This window comes from Juglans regia, chromosome 8 (genome assembly GCF_001411555.2).
Source record: "Juglans regia cultivar Chandler chromosome 8, Walnut 2.0, whole genome shotgun sequence".
In the NCBI taxonomy this organism is placed as follows: Eukaryota; Viridiplantae; Streptophyta; class Magnoliopsida; order Fagales; family Juglandaceae; genus Juglans; species Juglans regia.
Genome location: NC_049908.1, coordinates 25690333 through 25710720, shown reverse-complemented (window position 1 = coordinate 25710720; position 20388 = coordinate 25690333). Strand labels below are relative to the sequence as shown.

Here is a 20388-nt window from a genome sequence, read left to right as displayed (position 1 = left end):
TGCAGGAAATCTTCCAAATAAGTTAAGCCACTCTTTGTTAGCAAGGCTTCTAGCCAACCTCTCCCATGTAAAATTATCATCCATTCTATTATTTCACTATGTAAATTTAGAGTCCTGATAACCCATATCACACAAACCACTATCCAATAAAGAATGCTTAAAACCCTCCATTTATTTCATAGATCTGTTGGCTCCACCTTTCTTCTTAGAGAATGACAAGATTTCATTAAAATCACCAAGTCTCAACCCTCCATTCTATTATTAGCAATAGAATGGCCATCAAAACTAGTAAAAAACCAATTAGGGCTGGTGTTGTGATGTGCAACTTAAACATGAATATGTCGTAGATCATAAATTAATCAAACTGACATCAACAATATCATCTCAAAATAATGTTAAACCACCACCAAGTCCCACACTATCAACAATACTCAACAAATTATTATAACCCAATTTCACTTTCAGTGGCTGAATACGACTATAGGCAATTTGTTTTGAGAAAACATCTCATCTCATCTCATCTTATCTCATCATTACAACTTTCTCAACTTCCAATACAAAATAAAATAAACAATTCAACTTTTTCAAATCCCAAAACAAAAATAATATTAAAAAATATACTCTAACAATATTTTATTCAACTTTTTAACTTTAATCTCATCTTATCTCAACTCATCTCTGAAAACAAACGAGGCCTAGTTTCCATAAAAATACAATAGATTTGACTTATATATCTTTGTCAAATGGCAAAAGGCTAGGAACCGTTCGAGAGTTGTCAATCCCTTGACAGTTCCAACTTATAAAATTCATTTTTGACGACGGGAAAATGAGAGGTTAGAAGTACCAAACTTCTTATCACAAGATTTTTTAATAAATCCTTTGGAAACAACAGCACTATTTGAAGAGGACTTGTTCTTCCTCGCAACACAAATTGTGGATTTGAATTAGAACCTTGACGTGGGGAGATCCGAGCCTTCCATATTTCCAATACATAAACATAGAAAAACACACATACAAATATAATAATTTTTGAAAATTCTAAGAAAACTTAATGCCAAGTATTCGTGGTTTTGGTGACCATTCTCTATTTATAAGCTCACATCATGCATTTTTAACTTAAATGACTATATATAAACTTAAACAATCTGAGGTGTTATGTGAATAAAATATTAATCAAATTGAAATCTTAGTAGTTTTAAAATATTTCACAATAAAATTATAAATTAAAGAAAAATAAAATAAAATAAATTATAATAATTAATAATTATTTTTTCCACGAGTAGCGATGGTAGGTAGTATAATAGTATTGGTGATATGGCGTCCATAACTCTCTCATGGAATCTGAGTTGAAGCTGCCACTCAAAACCAGTCTCTATCATCGGAAGACACTTCCTTCTATTGGGGCTGCAACTGTATTTTTCTATTCAATCCTTATATCACATGTAATCCAGCGATTGATTCACTCGGATTTCACATTTGTTTGTGTCTTTTGTCCCTTTCCTTTGACCCTTGACTCCTTCGTCTTTCCTGCTCTTTCCTGCTTTCTTTTATTCTTCTTTTTTCTCTTCAGATTGGATTCTGTAGAGGGTTAGAAAGAGAATGGCTTCGTTGACGCTGAATTTGTTGAAGGACGAGCTCCCCGTGGAGCAGGAATCTCTGGTTTTGTCTGGGGAGGTCAAGACCGGTCTCGTTCTAGTCGACCTCGTTAATGGCTTCTGCACCGTCGGTGCTGGCAATATGGTAATTTTCACACCCACCACCAGTCCTATTCTTAATGACCTCCATAGATCGTGTATGCGTTTTAGGCTCGTTTGCTTTTACTCGGTTTTACGATGAAGAAAACTGAAACGTTCGTTTTTGGATTTTCTTGTCTTGTCTTGATCCTCTCTTTCTTTTCTTTTTTCTTTTTTTTTTTTTGTGCTTTTTTTCTTTTCTTTTCCCTGCTGCCTTCAAGCTTGTGTTATGAATCTTGGGGTTTATGTTTCAGGTGGGTTGGGTCTTTTCTATTGGAAGAACGTAATCCAGGTTTACCCCAACAACAGATCAACAGAATAATACATAGGAAACAATCTTATTTCACCAAAGAAAAAATTTGTGTTTTTATCTTGATATGGTTTTACATGCTTAATGCTTGATTAGTAGAAGGGATGACTGTGAAAATATGCTCTTACTAATGGATCGGCAAATATTCCTACATGGTTTTCGCATTTAACATTTTGTTGTTATTTTGGCGATTCCTATCTAGTCGCATGGGATTGTAATAAAGATACCATATGGTTGTACGGCATTTTACTTTTTTATAGGCTCCAAGACAACCTGATAAGCAAATTTCTGGGATGGTTGATGAGTCGGTGAGACTTGCCAGAGGGTTCTGTGAGAATAAATGGCCTGTTTTTGCTTTCCTTGACTCGCACCACCCAGATATTCCTGAACATCCGTATCCTCTTCATTGTATAGCTGGAACAGATGAAGCAAAACTGGTCCCCGGTACTTGATTTTCTTTCTTATTGTTATCTTTCTCGCATCAGCTATGACATGTTTTTTAGCACTTGCACTTGAACGATTTATGAATTTATTTATTTCAGTAACTAATGAAGGATTTTATTAATGAAGAATAACAGGCATAGCCCAAGTACACTAGATGTGTACGGGAGATACACCTATGCTTGATGAACAACTGTAACAATAAACTCATGGACACTGGCTGTCAAAATATATCCCTATTGACCATTGAAACAGAGTGTTGAAAGCTATAATTTCCTTGCTAAGGGCCTTTGCACCCCCAAGATTAGCTGAGACTTTGTTCCTGGACACTTGGTGCCAATAAAAAAAGAAAGCTCTAATTCATCCATTGTTCGCGATCTTCAAAACTCCTATAATTTGTTTACCTCCAAAGGCACCACAATAAACAAATGGGAGTCATTTTCCAAATTGCTGCGATTTGTGGATTGCCTTGAATTCTAAGCATCACCCATGTCCCACCTTATCAAAAAATTCATTCCATAGTGTCCTAGCTATCTTGCAGAAGTAGATGATCAACAGTTTCCCCACTCCTTTTGCACACTCAACACCAGTTCGTTATGATAATCCAGCACTTCCTTAGGTTATCAATGTTTAGAATCTACCCTAAGGATCTTTTCCATACAACAAAAACAAAGCTGCTTTTAGAGGTGCCTTGTCTTCCGTATACTCCTCTGAGGAAAAGAATTTGTATCTTGAGTAGTAAGAGCCGGATAATATGAACAGATGGTGGACTTTCTTTTTCTCATTGGTGTCCAAAACACCTTGTCTACTTTCCAATCTGTGCTGCTCTGGAAAAACTGACGTTACATTGAGCTATTAGATTTATGAATTTACTTCTCTCATTTTGATTTTCTCTATGATTTGCAGCCCTGCAATGGTTAGAGAATGAACCATTTGCAACGCTCAAGTGCAAAGACTGCATTGATGGCTTTGTTGGCTCAATTGAAAAAGATGGATCCAATTTGTTTGTAGATTGGGTAAAAAATAATCAAATAAAAAAGGTAATCATTTTCATGCACCAAAAGCGAGTGTTCTTTTGATGTGTCATTTTAATAATTATTAAAGGAAATTTGTGGTGTATATATGAACTTCAGTATTTTGAATAAGTACTGCAGCACTCAATCTGATTCGGGAAACTTTTTCTTGTTCATGGAGATTTTGGTGGTAGGGATATGCACGGATATATGTGTGCTCGATTTTGTGTGCACAACATTGTCTGCTAGAAATCGTGGTTTCCTTGCACCTTTGGAGGATGTGATCGTGTATTCCCATGGATGTGCTACTTTTGATCTTCCTGTTCATATTGCCAAAACTCTAAAAGATGCTATAGCTCATCCACAGGTAATTTGAATCATAACATTATAGGTTGTCTCTAAATTTTTTAAAATCCTTCTTTATGTAGAAATTTGTGTGTGGAAGGCCTTGTTACTTGATCTTGAAACCAACTTTTATTCTTCTGGGCCCAATAATGTCCATATGTTTGGTAAAACACTTCCAAAAAAGGCCAATAAAACCCGTATATTTTTTGTAAAGGAAATCAATTGTAATGTAATGCCTTGGATTAAATACAGGGGAATGGTGAATTAGGTCTTCACATTGTCTGGGAGGGAGAAACTCTTGCAGTTAATTATTCTAAGGGCTCTGATTGTGTCATTGGCTATTGCTTTTAGAATCCCAAATGTGGTTTGGACTTCTGTTATAATTGCTATTAGAGCCAATCTAGCCAAAAGTGGGAAACATGAGTCATGCCACCTACATTGCAATTGTCTGATGAGGACGTCAGATATTTAAAGAGGGGAGAGATTGTAATATCTCGTATATAGTATTGAAGGGTGATGAATGGGATCTCCATATTGACTGGGAGGGAGAACTCTTGCAGTTTATAATGATTCCAAAGACCATCAATTAAATCATATTGCCATTGACTAGTCCTATTGGAGTATAAGCCAGCCCATATGCTTGCCTCTTCTTCATTTTGTTTTTATTTACATTGTGGTTTTGTTTGTCATGGCAGGAGCTAATGCATCACGTAGGCCTTTATATTGCCAAGGGAAGGGGAGCCAAGGTAGTGTCAGAGGTAACATTTGGTGCACCAAAAGAGCCATGATCTTAATGGTTTGAGATTCAAGCTTTCTCATATGCAGTGAGTGAAAAATGTAGTGAAAATGGAGATGCTTTAGGTATATATGTTAATTTGTAATCATGCTATAATGTCACCATCTCAGTAGTATTATTATTATCAAAAAAATAAAAATATTTATCATTATAGAATAAAAGTTAATATATCTAATTAAATTACTTATTTGATTCAGAATTGAAATTACCAAATGAATAATGATATATTAATTTACTATATTTTATTTAAAATTATTAGTCTTTTAGTTTTTCTTGTACTTGTTTTGGAATTTTAGTTTTGGAATACTATATGAATAATTCGCCTCGTTCACTTTCACATAACTTTTTATCTCATCTAATCATTACAATTTTTTCAAATTTTTACATAAAATAAAATAAATAATTCAACTTTTTCAAATCTCGAAACAAAAATAATATTAAAAAAATATATTCTAATAGTATTTTATTCAACTTTTAACTTTTATCTCAACTTATCTCATCTCATTTGCGAAAACAAACGAGACCTAGTCTATTTTTTCACTCAGATAAAACTGTTAAGGTTTTAAGATATGCTAACTTGGCCTTGTTTGTTTTCACAGATGAGTTGAGACTAAAGTTAAAAGTTAAATAAAAGTTGTTAGAATATTTTTTTTTAATATTATTTTTATTTTGGAATTTGAAAAAGTTGAATTGTTTATTTTATTTTGTATTGGAATTTGAGAAAGTTATAATAATTAGATGAGATAAATTGAGAGGAGTTGTGAAAACAAACGAGGCAATTACATAAATAATTTTTCATTTAATAAATTTAGTATTGTTCTTTTGCAAAGCACAGGCTTAGGACTAAGGTTATATGATAGATAATGCACGATAACATGTCTATGTTAATCTTATGAGATTTTGACTCCTAAAAAGAATGTGAAGAAAAATCGATGCCATATGTATGAACTCCGAACTTGCACTTTTAAAATTAGCGGGAAAACTGTTGAACCTGAAGACATTTTGACTCCTAAAAGCTGTTGAAACTGTTGCATCTACATCAAGTTTATGAAAGAAAACTGCGGATTTCTTTTTCCAACTTGGCGATTAAAAGAAATAAAGAGACATATTTCATGCTCTTGGAGAGTTGAAGAACTCTTAAATTTTCCTGCAATCAATCCTTTATTTCATGTACTTGAACATATTTCATGCTCTTGGTTAGTTGAAGCTCTTAAATTTTCCTGCAATCAATCCTTAGCATCTTTCTTAAAAGCCAAACACAAACTTAAGAGGAAATTCCATGCCGTTTTGATAGTAAGAAACTACGAACATCTGAAATACATAGCAAATGTACTTTTACAGGTTCAAACCCAAAACTAGAACAAAGGAAATCCTTTATCTATTGTCAAAATAATGATAAAGAAAAGAAAAGAAAAGAAAAGAGTTCTGCAAGGGCATAAAAATGGATATGAGCAAAGGAGTTAGAACAATTTACATGTTGTGTCCTGGCCTTTGACCATGAAACTTCCTATCCATTGCTGGGCTCATGCAGAAAAAGATTGATGGCTTTTGTTTCTTTGGTTTTCCACCAAAGATAAATGAGCGCAAAGGAACGCGGGTGTGACTCTGTGTGTGTCTCAGCTGCGGATTCTGCTGCTTCTTCGATCCGGAAAGCATGAATTCCTCGTTCAATTTTATCAGTGTCTTCTCAACTTCAATTTGGAGTGTTGTCACGTGATCTAAACCTGCTTGTAATTCATCTGCAACCTTGTTATTCTCTTGTATCATGTTCAAAACCTCACCTTGGAACTTTGCAGCCTGATAGCTTGTAAACTTGAATTCGTCTTCTTCAGCACTCTCCTTTAATGCTGTCATTATTTCTTCTTGGATGTTGCACAAAGAGGTGAATCTGATCTGTAATTCATCTTTCAGTAATGCGCCTTGCTCTAGCCAGACAGTCAGTTCAGTCTGTATTTCTCTAAGGTGCTTGTAGATTGGCCTTGCATCTGACTTCAGAGAATGTTTTGCAGAACTACTTCCCTCTAGCGTTTTAGTTTTGTCCACAAGCTTCACTATCTCACCCTGTAAATCCTTGACTCCATTTTCGAATTTCTGTATCTGATGGAATGCGGTGCTGAACTTTAACCAAAAACCCAAGTTTTCCTCAAGCAGTTCATCAATGCTCATTCGGAGTTTTTCTTCAATTGCCGACATTGTTTCAGGTTGGACAAGTAGAATTGCCTGGATGTCGTCTTTCTCTGTAGCCTGTGTTATAAAGGTCTCAGTTCCTGCTTTAGATTCAAATTTTAGTTGATCCAATAAATTAGAGGTCTGCTGGAGTTTTGAATCTTCAGAGTCTCTCAAATCCTTGCTTTCATCCAAGCATTTCATCAGCAGGTTTATTTTCTGACGTAATGATTTGTTCTCTTCATCCTTCATCGCATTAGCACTCTTCAGTTCTTTTAGCTGTACCGACATGTCAAAATTGCCATCCCAAGTTTTCTTCTCAATTTCAGAAAGCTTTTTCTTGACATCCTTGTAATTGCGGAGACTTGTGGTGTACTGACTCAGTAGAACTTTTTCTCTATCCTCCAATCCATTCAAGAACAATTGCTTCCAGTCTGGCTCATCTTCTTGAACTGGTTTCTGTTCCTTTGGTTCAACATTGGGAAGATGATTCACAGTCTGTAATGATTCCTGTTCCTTTGGTTCAACATTGAGAAGATGATCCACTGTCTGTAATGAAGTGTGACTATCATCTTTGTCCAGTGATATCAGGATCTGACCTTTCTCTGATGAACTGTCAGGATCATGATTTGGCTGGGATTGACAACAATCTGCATTTACAACAGAAGTATTGAGTTCATTGTTAGCTTTTGCAATATCCTTGCCAGGATTCGATGTATCACTTTGTTCTGTCAACTTGTTTTGTGATATGATTTCTGCTGTAGATCCCTCTTCCTTTTGAAATGGACATGTAATGCCAAGCTCTTCATCTGCCTTCAAATCTGGCAGTTTCTTCGAACCATCATCACGATTCAATGCGTCCTCTTGTGCTTCAAACTCTTCTGACAACTTGGCTTTACCAAGAGATTCCTCTTCTGTTTGTGGTTGACCTGCAAGCTCAGGCGCTTCACCTGCCTTTAAATTCTGCAGTTTCATCGAACCCTCATCACGATTCAATGCATCTTCTTGTACTTTGAATTCTTCTGGCAATTTGGCTTCGCAGAGAGATTCCATTTCTATTTGTGATTGAGCTGCAAGCTCAAGCTCCTCATCTGCCTTTAAATTTTGTAGTTTCTTCGAACCCTCATCAGGATTCAATGCATCTTCTTCTACTTTGAACTCTTCTGGTAATTTGGCTTTACCGAGAGATTCCTTTTCTCTTTGTGATTGAGCTGCAAGCTTAAGTTCCTCATCTGGATTCTCGCTTTGCAGCTTCTCAGACAGGTGATCAAGATTACAACGTGCCTCAGTGAAATGTGTTTGGAGATTGTTATTCTTGTTTTCAAGACTCTGGCTTAGATCCTGTGCTTCATGAAACTTTTCCTCCATTTCTTTTATCTTGTTGCTCAAATTGTTTGATCCATCGATCAGATTTGCCTTGTCATCTTCCAATGTTCGAATCTGTGCTTGAAGCTCATCTGTCTCTGATCTCAATCTATTTACAAGAGCAGTCTGTGATGTAACCGCAGTTTCTAAGCTAATCACTTTATTTACAATCTCATCTATCTTCTCCACCATCTCTGTCACAGTAAGAGATGCATTGGACCCAACCTCAAACTGTTCCTTGATCTTCTCACGTAACAATTCCAGATCTTGTCTCTCTTGTGTCATGCCGCCGACTTGTTGGTCTATCTCCGGCATATTCTTAGATCTATCTCCGGTATATGGTTTTTCTTGACTGACCTGATTATAATGAAACTCACTCTTGAGATGTTCAAACTTCTCCCTGGCATCCTTAATCTTGTGGGACTCAACTCTTGCTTCATCAGCCGATCTCTCCTGTTTCTCCTGCAACTGGATTAATGTGTCTTGGCATGATTTTAAAGCTGCTGCTGCCATCAATCTTCGAGCCTCATCATCTTCAATGACCATGCCCTCACTGAATTCCTCTTGCAAATTAAAAACTCTCTCTTGCATTTCCTTAATTTGCTTCTCAATTTCCCAGTATTTTCCAAGCCCATTCTCATAAGAGCTCTTTACAAACTCTTTCTCAGTTTGCAGTGCCAGAATTTCTTTCTGAAGCTTGCCAATCTCTTCGAGCGCGTCGGGTTTGCTCAAACCAGATTTGACAACTGCAGTAGTAGCTGTAGTTTTGGCTGTCGTCTTGGGTTGGAATTTCTTCCTAGGTGATGTTATGGCATTCTTAAAATCCTTGGTTGGAACATTTGGAACCATCGGAATTTTTGATTTTAGGGCTTCCGTACGCTTTCTTGGTAATTTAGGTGTGCCTTCTTCGTCTTCTTCATCCATTGCGAATTGGACCTGTTCTGGGAAAACAGAAGCAATGGTGGTGTTGGCATTTTGTAGCTCTGTTGAAATGTGATCATACCGTTCAGCTAAAGCTCGATAAGCTCGGTATGATTCTTCCACAAAGTGAATGAGCTCTGGCCTCTTTTTGTAGTACATTTCTGCTCTCCTGGCAAAGGAGTCTCCATCCTCTTCGATCAGTTTAAGCACGCTGTGCACCTTTTCCTCCATATCTGCAACTCCCATAAAAATTTACTATCTTATCAAACACATACATCCATATCAGCCATTATTGTAACCAAAACAAGGCTCCCATACTCGGAAAAAGGGTCCGATTGTTCTCATTTCATGATAAGAACACTAGAAAGATATACATACATATATATATATATATATATATATTATGAGAAATACTTTGGGATTTCAGAACAAGGGTTTTACCCTTCAAGCTTCAATGGTAAAAACTCATAAATGAAAGACACCATATCCGCAAATCTTATATCACGCCAAGAATACAAAGCCATCGTTGCAAGACTTTCCATATGAAGTTCTTCCCAGTATAGAATATTAACGTTGCTTAGCCTTAAATCTCTCTCATTTAAACGAATTTTTTACGTTGTAAATGTTTCATTCCTTTTATTTCTTACAACTTGAAAGCCTATATCATAAGTAGAACAGATAACAGCACTCTGTTTTCAAGGGAGAGAATAAAACAAAATAACAGAGTCGATTTTTCTGAGTTATGCCGTAAGATTGAGGCAGGAGTTTGAGATCCAGATTGATTTAGAGCTGAGTGAGGCAAGCAAAACTTCAATTCAAATCTTATGGTTAGAAACTCAACTTTTACAATATGTTCCTGATTACCCAAAAACAAAAAGGGAAAGCCTTTAACTCAATCCCAGACCAACAAAATTGAAGAATGCAAAGAAACCAACGCCATATTTAAATCGTTTCTGAGATGAACCTTTGATTTCGAAACATCTCGATTGCAACTAACAGATTAAAAGGAAAAAGAAAGGAAGAAAGAAGATAACATGTTGAAAATTGAGTATGGCAGTAACATCAGATTGAAACAAAAAAACAAAAAAACAAAAAAAAAAGGGGTGATACTTAAGAAGAATCCTTATCACTTTGGTATCAATTGTATAAAAGAATTCAATGCCCAGCCTGCATTGCAATATGAGAACCTGACCAAAGCCCAGTATGGTTGGTTTACGAAAGAGAATGAAGGTAAAAAAAAAAAAAAAAAAAAAATACCTTGAAGGTTTTGCTCCAGCCATTTTGATTGCTTGGTCCTGATGTGGCTTGCCCACCACCATGAATATGCATTGCTCGCAGCTCTCTGCAGCATATTTATTATTTCTCTTTACGTTTCCTGGATCTTCTCGATTCTATATCTCTTTAAACCAAATGGATGAAACTATCTCCTTCTGATCTCTCTCTCTCTCTGTCTCTGTGTGTGTGTCTGTGTGTCTCTCTCTCTATACAAGGAGAGAAGACATGGAAGCCATCAGGGTGCTTTGGAGGAATAAACAAAAGAAGGTATCAAAGACCAAAGACAAAGAAACAATGAGTTTTGAGAAAGAACGTGTGTGTACAACCAAACCAAAGAATATGCTAAAGACCTTTCTCTGAAGTTTGTGGGATGGGGAGTAAACTTCGGCTCGAATTTTTTCCTTTGAATCCTTCTTCTCCAAAAAGATTCGAGAAAAGGCTCCAAGGTCAACCAATGAGTCACTCCCACGTGGCATGTCCTGGACTTGCCAGGTTGGCACTGTCTGAATGAAGGGCATCTCTTCTTTTTCAGTTTTGCTTTCTACCCAACTTTATTCCTGAAATCGTTTTTTTCCCTTCCCCCACTCTTTTTGGTGTTAATTTCTGTGCAAAAGTTGTCCAAGCAACCCATCAGATCACCGGCCACACATATCTTAAAGTGCTTTTACATAAGAGTCGGTTAGTCTGCCGTCCAGAATAATTTGCTTTTTTTTTTTTTAATTTTTTTTTTTAAATTTTTTTATTTACATGTTTTAATAGATTTAAATATTTTTAAAAAAATAAAAAAATATACCAATACACTTAAAATTATTTTCTTAATTACTAATTAAAAAAAATAAAAAATTCATCAAGCGGTACATTTGAGCGGTATGTTACGAACGACAAAGTAGTATTTTTCTTTACAGAATATCAAACTTTGACAAATATTGTTGGCCATGTACAAAGTTTGGGGTTGCGAATTTATAGGTTAATTTTGTATCATTTTCTAGTGAGATGATAACATCTAAGATCGTTTTACATAAAATTATCTCGTTTGGATTCGAAACTCACATCAATTCATCTCATCTCATTATTAGAATTTTTTTAAATTTTCATATAAAATATAATAAATAATTTAATTTTTTCAAATCTCAAAATAATAATAATATTAAAAATAATATTCTAACAATATTTTATTCAACTCATCTCTGAATCTAAATGAAGATCATAGAATTGTCTCAGATTTTCAAAAAAATCTGAGACAATTCTAAAAAATCGATTATTATCTAATGAACCGTAGATGAACTCATAATTCATATGCTCGGTAACTTTCTAGTTCTAAGTATAAAAGAGTTTTGTTACTTATAAGCTCTATGTATCAACATACCGTTACATATCATTTGTTGTGAGATCTGTTATAATTATAGAAAAATTAAAACACCAATACATTTTTTTTTTTATCAGTGAGCGACCCATTTCAATAGTATGTTTGATGCATTGAAAAACAGGCTTCCAAAAGAATAACTTTTTTTTCACATATTCAAAACATGTACTTTAGGTTGCCAATTGCTATTTAAAGACAAATCATATAAAAGGGGAGCTTGTTCAGCTGGTGCTCTCTAACCTACACATCATTAATAGGGACCATATTCCAAAATTTTTATGGTTAGGTTGGGTGATATCATTACTAGATATTATTAGTAATTTCGTCAGAGAATCGTACCCCATGTCATTCAACGAATAATGTTATATATAGTCGTGAAATGTGTAAACATTGTACAGTCATTTTGAAAAAAAGTAGGGTCTACTATTAAAAAATTAATTTCTTTTCATGTGGATTTCATATTTATTCACTTTTTTCAAAGCAACTGCACGACACTTATACACTCACGACTGTAAATATCATTTCTCGTCATCCAACTTCATCTCTCATACTGCACTCTTTCCTGATCATCAGAAATCTTCAATGATTGTTCTCTAGTGCTTTGTTTGGCTCTAGGGAATCGATTACAAGAAATAAAGAAAGTTTTTCAGTTTGATTAATCTTTCTTGAAATGGTCTTCCATGATCGTGATGGGAAGAAACAACATCGTTAAATTAATGTTTCATCCAAATCTTCTCTATCAGATCTTACCATTTCATGTTCTTTGAGTTTTTCTTTTCTTTTCTTTTCTTTCGCATCAAAATCATTGAACAGCAGAAAAAAAAATGTTAAAAAATAGCAATTCTGATCTCACCCAGATATCTTGAATTCAACAAGTGAGAGATTTTGGAATCTTCTAAACAAGAGATTTAAAAATTCAACAATTATTACTAAAATTATTCTATTATCAAGTCATTGTATAGAACAGATCATCCACGTCACTTAAATAGTAAAATTTAATTTGTAAAATTTAAATTTAAAATTTATTTTTAAAATCAAATTCTGTCACGTAAACATTTTATTTAGTATATTTTACGCACCGACTTAAAAATAAAAATTTTCTTATTCTTGTTGTTGTTGTTGTTGTTATTAGATCTTTAGGGGTATGTTTGTCAAATGAGAGTACTTCAAGTACTCTCACTACTATTCTTTACTTTATTATTACTTTTTACCTACTTTTCTACTATTAATTACTTTTCACCTACTTTTTACTACTATTTAATAATTTATTATTACTTTTTCATTATTATTCATAAACATTCTCAATACTTCTCACTACCCAAACGTATCCTAAGCATTGAGTTGCTACAAATGACAAGAGTTCTCAACAACGTGGAATATCGACAAAACATATTCATAGCAAATAGTAGAAAAGCTTGGGTTATTGTCACGTTGACAAAGACTCATTTGGTTACTTCTACTTGGCAAATCGCAGAAAGCGCATGGATTAAGATCATTGACAAAGACAACAGAGCGTGAGAGAGTGCACGCATTGTGGGGTGAGAGCCAAGGACGACGGACCACCAAGCATTCTGCAACTTAGATGAGGACGAAAGGTCACGAACCCCATCAGCATCATGCATGGTTTCCTTTCGTGGCCTCAAAAGAACCTTCTGTTAATCAAACCAACTTTAGTTTTGGCACACAAACCGTAAAGACCGCATGCCAACGCTGGACGAAAGACGAAACGACCTTATCCATTGCGCATATTAAACATCTACCAACTGCCCATTGATGCGGTTCTATTGCAGACTCCTTAACCACACACATTTGACAACTCTGTGTCCCCCATCCAATTTGCATTGCTTTACAATGAGAAGTTGGGGAAAATTATTCAGACTCGTCCGTCAAAAAAGCAAAGAACATGAAACTATGTCCACCAGAAACCTAAAGCACCAAACTTACTGAGAGATAAGACCTGGCCAAGCTCAAGAAGTGAGTTCTCCTGCTTTATTAACATCTCGTTTGGATATTGAGTTGAGTTGAATTCATTATAAATAATAATAAATTGAGATGGTAGAATGAGTTTTATAGAGCCCATCTAAAATGATTTTAGATGTGTTTAGATATTGAGATGAGTTTAGATCTATTTATAGGAAGTTGAAAAATGTTATGGATCCTATATATAAAGATGTGTTGAGTTGAGATAAATTTAATAAATTGAGAATCGAGTGTTTAGACATTAAACTCAACTTAAATTAGATTAAATTGACTTGATCTCAGTTCAGTCTAAGAGCATTAGTATTGGATTTTGCATATGCAAATGTAAAATTTGCATAATATAATATGATTTTACATTTGACTATTCTACTCAAAACTTATTCTCACATTGGATTATCTATATATTAGTTAAAATAATAATAAAATGTTCTCAATTTAATAATATTTTTGAGTAATGCTAGAGAGAAGTCACTATAGCAGTGCACACTTGCACTCACTGCGTGACTATTTATAGTTGATTGTTCCCAACACTCACTTGAAAAGATGTGTAATCTAGATAATATCACATCATATGTGTAAAATAGATACTCTCAATAGTAACTTCTATCTATATTTATTCTTTACAATATTAATTTTTTTGTTATGTCTCAATACTTGGTCATTTACTTGGTTTGATGCACTTTGTATAGAGGCTAGACTGGAAAAGCAACTAATTCACATTGAAAAAAACGAGAAAAGAGAGAGAGAAAGAAAATAATAAACAAACATTTAATTGAGCTACAGTATCAAGTCAAATATGACCGAAGGAGTTGAATCACTGTAGCTAAAAGTCATTTGATTTTACACTTAAATAATCCAATGCAGCCCCTTTTCATATTTTATTAGCCATTTGAGCTTTTGCATTTACAATTGGATATTCCAATGCGAATGCTCTTAGATATTAGTATGGTGAAAAGAAAAAAAAACACCATCATATACAGAAAGAGAGTATAAAGAGAGATCAACAGTCTGGCCCTAGATTGACTTGAAAGGAGCTGAATTGTTCACAGTACTGGTGAGCTATAGCATAGCCGTATTCCCATATTCACAAAAGCATATCTACAGTAACAAAAATCCATCATGTTTCAGATTTCCCCTCCCACCCTAACAAAATGAGTACGACCAACAGAACATGACATGTGCCTGAAAGCATCCGTTGATGTCTTTCCCCAGTCCACAAATGGTTCTTCTGTTTGCGGCTTAACTGGGATCGTTTAAGTCAAGTTCAATTGCCTTTAATCTGCCTTCCTACTCAACAGATCTTTTATGTTGGAATTTTTCCTCCACAGTTCATGGTACAGTAGAAGGGTCATTCTGAGAATGATCAGCCATTTCTAGATCACGAATTTCGGAAGAGAGAGAGCAACTGTGTCATACCCTCTGCATAATCAAACGAAATTTCAGAAATAAACTTATCATGGAGGCAGATACTTATTGCAAGCAATGCAATCACATTAAACAAACGGGCAAAATAGATGTTTTAGCAACTAAGTTAGATGTGTACCATTCGTAAAACTGGAAGACTTGCAAGAAGTTAAGAACCACAATCAGCTTATTCGACAAGCATAAAAAAAATGCATGAAATCTTTAAACCAACTTAACAACAATTAGACAGGAACCCTGCTTTAAAGTTTAATCAAAACTTCTCCTTACATCTGCCAATGGATGGATGCATGAATTCAGTGTCATAAAGGTTTATCCAGTAATGTGCGGCCAGAGTCCTGGACGAGATAACCACTTGTAGCAACGCTCTTACCTATAGAGCTATAAGAAGTGTTGAGAGATTGTATTAAGTGAATCATGTAATCTCTAACTTCTGGTTAACAATCCAATACGTGTTGTTCTTCACTACACCAGTTGATGGATGTCTCCAGAGGTTACAGTTATCTAGTTCCAAGACAAACATTTCACCACTCATTGGATACGTACTCTTGTTTTGATGCCATAGGTTTAAAATGAGTCAAGTGTGCTATTTAAAACAGGGGAAGGGTCCATTTTAATCTCTAATTGGAGTTCATATTAGTGCACCATACAAACACAACAAAGTAGAAGAAAAGCGGCAAAAAATTAAGCAAAAGTAATAGCTCTTACCAGGAGAGAACTCGTTTGAGAGGTTCTTGATGGCACTGAAAACATGGTTATTTGAGCCCTCCATCATCTTCTTGCAACCAGGTCTGTAGCTAGGAACCAGCACTGCTAAACCATCATCACTCTCAAAATCAGGTCCAAGAGGCTCAAACCATCCAATGGACCAGTCTGGGTCGTCGGATTCAGACCCTGACAGACAGACACCATCGGAAGGCACCAACTCCGCATCGAACTCCCTATCAATTTTCCTCTCTTCCCTACTTTGCCATTTCCTCTTAACCTTCCTTTGCGACGAGGCTATCTTCGTTCCCTTCACAGAAGGAAACTTCACCGTCTCAGTCTCCCTCGTACCAAAACCCCACTCAAATGAAGAATTCAGGGAAGACCCATTTGAGACAGGTTCTTTCTCTTTCCCAGCCCACAACCGCCACGAAAAGCGGGTGAAAGAGACTGCCATAGTTTGAGCCCAGCAATCGTTAGAAAGCCTTTTTCTTTTATAAATTAACGAGCTCTTTGATGACAAAGATTTGCTGGAAAATAAGGAGAAACCACAGACAACTGGGAATAATTGGAAGTGGTGCCTGCCTGTTGCAGTAACCACTACGTTAGGTAAGGATCAAATTCCTCAGTAGAGAGACAATAAAACCCATTAATCTCGATCGTTGATATAGAAAAGCCAAAGCTTCACAAAACTAGAAGCATGATAAAATGGGCGCAGAAGTTTCCTTCTTCTCCCTTTAAACACAATAATTTTCACCAGAATCGAACAGTCATATTGAAAAGCACGAAGGGGAAAAGAATCAACTCTCTGGACTTAAGTCTCGCTAGAAACCAAAAAAAAAAAAAAAATTGATGAATCAACTGAGCTCTCTTTGATGACAAAGCTTCGTGGGACAATGAAGACAGAGTCACTGAGACGTTGGAAGCAAAAGAATTGGAAGTGGTGCCTGCGAGTTGCAGTGATCACAATATTAAGTAATGATCGAATTCCTGATAGATACAGATGAAAGAAGGAAGAAATTTAATCCAATCCAAAACACCCATCAATCTCGATCGTCAATTTTAGAAGAACCAAAGAAAGCTTCACAAAATCAAAAGCATGATTAAATGGGTGCAAAAGTTTCCATCCTTTTTTACCAGAATTGAAGATTCATATGAAAAACACAAAAACAAAAAGAACCCCAGTTCACTGAATTTAGCCTAGATCATGACCCTTCCTCCAATCATCTCAGCAAAAAATTCCATAAATGGAAACCCCCATGAAAATGAAGCTCTGAGTCAATCAATCTCCAAAAATATCAAAATGGACCAAACCAAAACTACCTTGCCTACCCCCTAAAAAATAAATGAAGTACTTTGATGAACGAAATAATATGACGCCGAAGTCTTGGGACTAGTCGGACAAGGTTTTATATTTGAACTCTGGTTTTCACTGTAAAAGTGTCCGGCCCACCACCAAAAAACACAGGGTAACAGTCAGTTCTGAAGACGACCTTGAGGACAACAAAGTTACAAAACCCCTCACCGGAAAATCCTGGTCCTTCTACCGGGAAAAAAGGAATTTTTTGGCTATATCAGACGGTAAATTACCGTGAAAATAGAAGAAAAAAATATCGTCGGAGAGGGTTGAAAAAACTAAAGATCGCTGAGATGACAGACACAAAAAAAAGGGGTTCGAAACCCTAAAACGAACACTCTCCCTCGTCTCTCTCTCTCTCCCCCTCTCCGCCAACACTGCAAAAACCAACTGAAAAGAACTCTCTCTCTCCATATATATAAATATATATATATATTTATTTATATATTCCGCAGCTTATAAGAAGACATCAGTTGTCGTATTTGCTTGTCTGTTTTATCCTTACGTTATTTTTAACTTCCGGAAGCCAACGGTTAAGATCGAGCAACAGTTAGTGACTACCTAAAGTCTGGCAAAATTTTAACAAATCTACTAGAGCTCTCCAATAGCGGTTGTAAAATATAAATATTATAAATATTAAAATATATGATGTATAAAGAAATATTTTAAATATATGATAGGTAGAGAATATAATATTTGAAATAAATAAAAAAAATTAAAAAATATAATATTTAAATAATATAAAAAAAATAGATAAATTGATGAATAATATATTGTAAAAGTCAATATATAAAATAAAAAAATTAGATTTAATTATGTATTTTAAAGGATTGGATAAAAAAGACATTATAGGTGCTCTAAATTTAGCTAGTTACTCTTATAACAACATCAAATAGTAAACACTTTGAATCTTTTACTTTTATATTAAAATATTAATTTTAATATTTTCATTTATTTTAATTTTAATTATAATTGTTATTCTATTAAAATAACCATCTCACTACTAGTGCTCTAATATATGAATATCATAAATGCTAAATCCACACATGGGAATTTCTGACAGGGTTTTTTTTTTTAACTTAATAATTAAGGCTCTATTTATATTCAGAAATAAATTGAGATGATATGAGTTGATTTTAGATAAATTAATAAAATATTGTTAAAATATTATTTTTTAATGTTATTATTGTTTTAGAATTTTAAAAAATTAAATTATTTATTATATTTTATGTAAAAATTTAGAAAAATTATAATGATGACTGATGAGATGAAATGGGTTGAAATAAGTTGAGGTGAGTTTCGAATTTAAACGAGGCCCAAAGATATATTTTTTAATAATTTTGTAATTTTTTTTAAATATTTAAAAATATTAAAAATATATATATAAATTAAAAAAACAAAACAAAACAAAAATTGCACTGTTGGTATCGCCGTCGCATGTGTGGCTGTGGAGCCACTCTTTGTATATATATCCGATGTCGTTAGGTCATAAGTGGGGATCGCTACCGTCCAAATCTGCTAGCGTGGCCATCTCTTGCCCAATCATTGCTTGTATGTGCGGCTCACGCGTGTGGATTAGATGTGCTATCTTCCACTTATTTCTAATTGCGTTTACGCATGCTGCCCATGATCCTTTTAATAAAGTTTGTTGTTGTTGTTTATTTATTTTAATTTAATTGATTTTTTTTAGAAATAAAATTAAACATCGGCCTCGGTAATAAATTTTGTATTTCTATTTTAAAAAATCAAACGTCAATGGATAATTTAGGAATGGGCAGCGAGGCCCGTCTGCCCCGCCCGCATCTAGCACCCAAAATAGGGGCTAAGGTGGAATAGAGTTGACCCCATCATGTCCTGGCTTTATATAATATAAATATTTATATATATAAAAAAACCAGGTATGAAACGACATTGTTTCATGCCGGCATGTCGAGATTTTTTTTTTACCTAATAACAAATGACAAAACGGTGTTGTTTCATCATTTGTTAAGATCTCCTTGCGAGCCATTTCTCTCACTCTGAATCTCTCTCTCTAAGTCTCGCTCCCTCTCTACATCTCACCATCTCCGATTCTCCAATCTCCATCGCGGTCGAAGAACTCTCAAATTACGTTGTCGCCATCTTCATCTTCGTTATCATAGCCTTCCGTCTTCATCTCGTCGAAAGTAAGAATCTAGGTTAAATTTTTTTTTTTTTTTGTGATTTATAGAATGGAGATTGGAGAAAGGATGAAGTTTAATCAGAGATAGATGATGTGATTTTATGAATTGTGTGCTGTAGAGATTTGATTGTTCATGTGGTTTGAATGATTGATGATTGATGATCTGTGTGTGAGAATCTGTCCCCATTTTGATTTTTTTGGATTTGTATTATGTAATGTATTTTGAATTTTGATGATTGAATACATGATAGTGAATCATTGATAGTGAATTTGTGGCTAATTAATTGGGATTGGAACCCTAAATCAATTTAGGGTTATAATTTGAAAACCTAAATTAATTTAGGGTATTTTAAATTTTTGTTTCATGTTTATAACTTTATAATTTTAATTTGTTTTATTTTTAACTTATTAATATTGCATGTTTATAACTTATTAACTTTTATGATTTTAATTTTTAGTCTCACAACAGTCAACACAACTCACTACTCAGTGACCTCACCGTCATGGTGCCACCCCAAATTGATCAAATTGAAATGTTATGATTCTGTTAATTTACAATTAATTGTAATGTTGTTACAATAATTAATAGTATAATTTATAATATTTATTATTTTTAGATGAGTTTATAATATTGCAATAGTTTATTAATTCTCTTAATTTGAATAATTGTAATAACTTAGTACTTTAGTGATAATTATTAGTTAATACTTAATAGTATTTGTTGAAACTTAGGGATGGCCCCGCCCCGTAGGGGCAGATAGCACCCCTAGGTAATCCTATATCTCCTCATAAAAATTTTATCATAAGTCGGTTTTGAGGATACATAAATTGTTGATGTGTCAGGATTTAAATTATATAAAAAAAAATTATGAATTTAAATTTTATAAATTATATCGTGTCATGTTAATGTGTGTTCTCTATATGGACTTGTGATTAGAATTCATCTTTCTAATTATTAAATTTTACATAAAAATTAATGAATGATCTTTGAAAGAATAATAATATCCTTATTCTTACAAAAATTTTGTTTTGACT

The 20388-nt window shown here is 34.4% G+C and overlaps 3 protein-coding genes across 4 annotated transcripts; 1 reads left to right on the top strand and 2 right to left on the bottom strand.

Annotated features, from left to right (window-relative positions):
• The first annotated feature begins 1325 nt into the window (after positions 1–1325).
• LOC109006463 (nicotinamidase 1-like) lies at positions 1326–4890 on the top strand. Of its 2 annotated transcripts, none has more exons than XM_018985748.2 (6): positions 1326–1442; positions 1571–1740; positions 2304–2487; positions 3391–3524; positions 3679–3864; positions 4538–4834. In XM_018985748.2, exons 2-6 carry the CDS (start codon positions 1600–1602, stop codon positions 4628–4630), a joined length of 738 nt encoding a protein of 245 aa, XP_018841293.1. In that variant the 5' UTR covers positions 1326–1442; positions 1571–1599; the 3' UTR covers positions 4631–4834. The 2 variants fall into 2 exon arrangements, with proteins under 2 accessions (XP_018841293.1, XP_018841294.1); XM_018985749.2 differs by having other exon boundaries at positions 1329–1412; positions 4538–4890.
• A 1000-nt stretch (positions 4891–5890) lies between these two features.
• On the bottom strand, positions 5891–10733 carry LOC118349311 (kinase-interacting protein 1-like). Its single transcript, XM_035693593.1, has 2 exons — positions 10348–10733; positions 5891–9323 (listed from the first exon to the last, which is right to left on the bottom strand). Exons 1-2 carry the CDS (start codon positions 10439–10441, stop codon positions 6109–6111), a joined length of 3309 nt encoding a protein of 1102 aa, XP_035549486.1. The 5' UTR covers positions 10442–10733; the 3' UTR covers positions 5891–6108.
• A 3826-nt stretch (positions 10734–14559) lies between these two features.
• On the bottom strand, positions 14560–17583 carry LOC109006462. Its single transcript, XM_018985747.2, has 2 exons — positions 15839–17583; positions 14560–15127 (listed from the first exon to the last, which is right to left on the bottom strand). Exons 1-2 carry the CDS (start codon positions 16290–16292, stop codon positions 15087–15089), a joined length of 495 nt encoding a protein of 164 aa, XP_018841292.1. The 5' UTR covers positions 16293–17583; the 3' UTR covers positions 14560–15086.
• Between the last annotated feature and the right edge of the window lie 2805 nt (positions 17584–20388).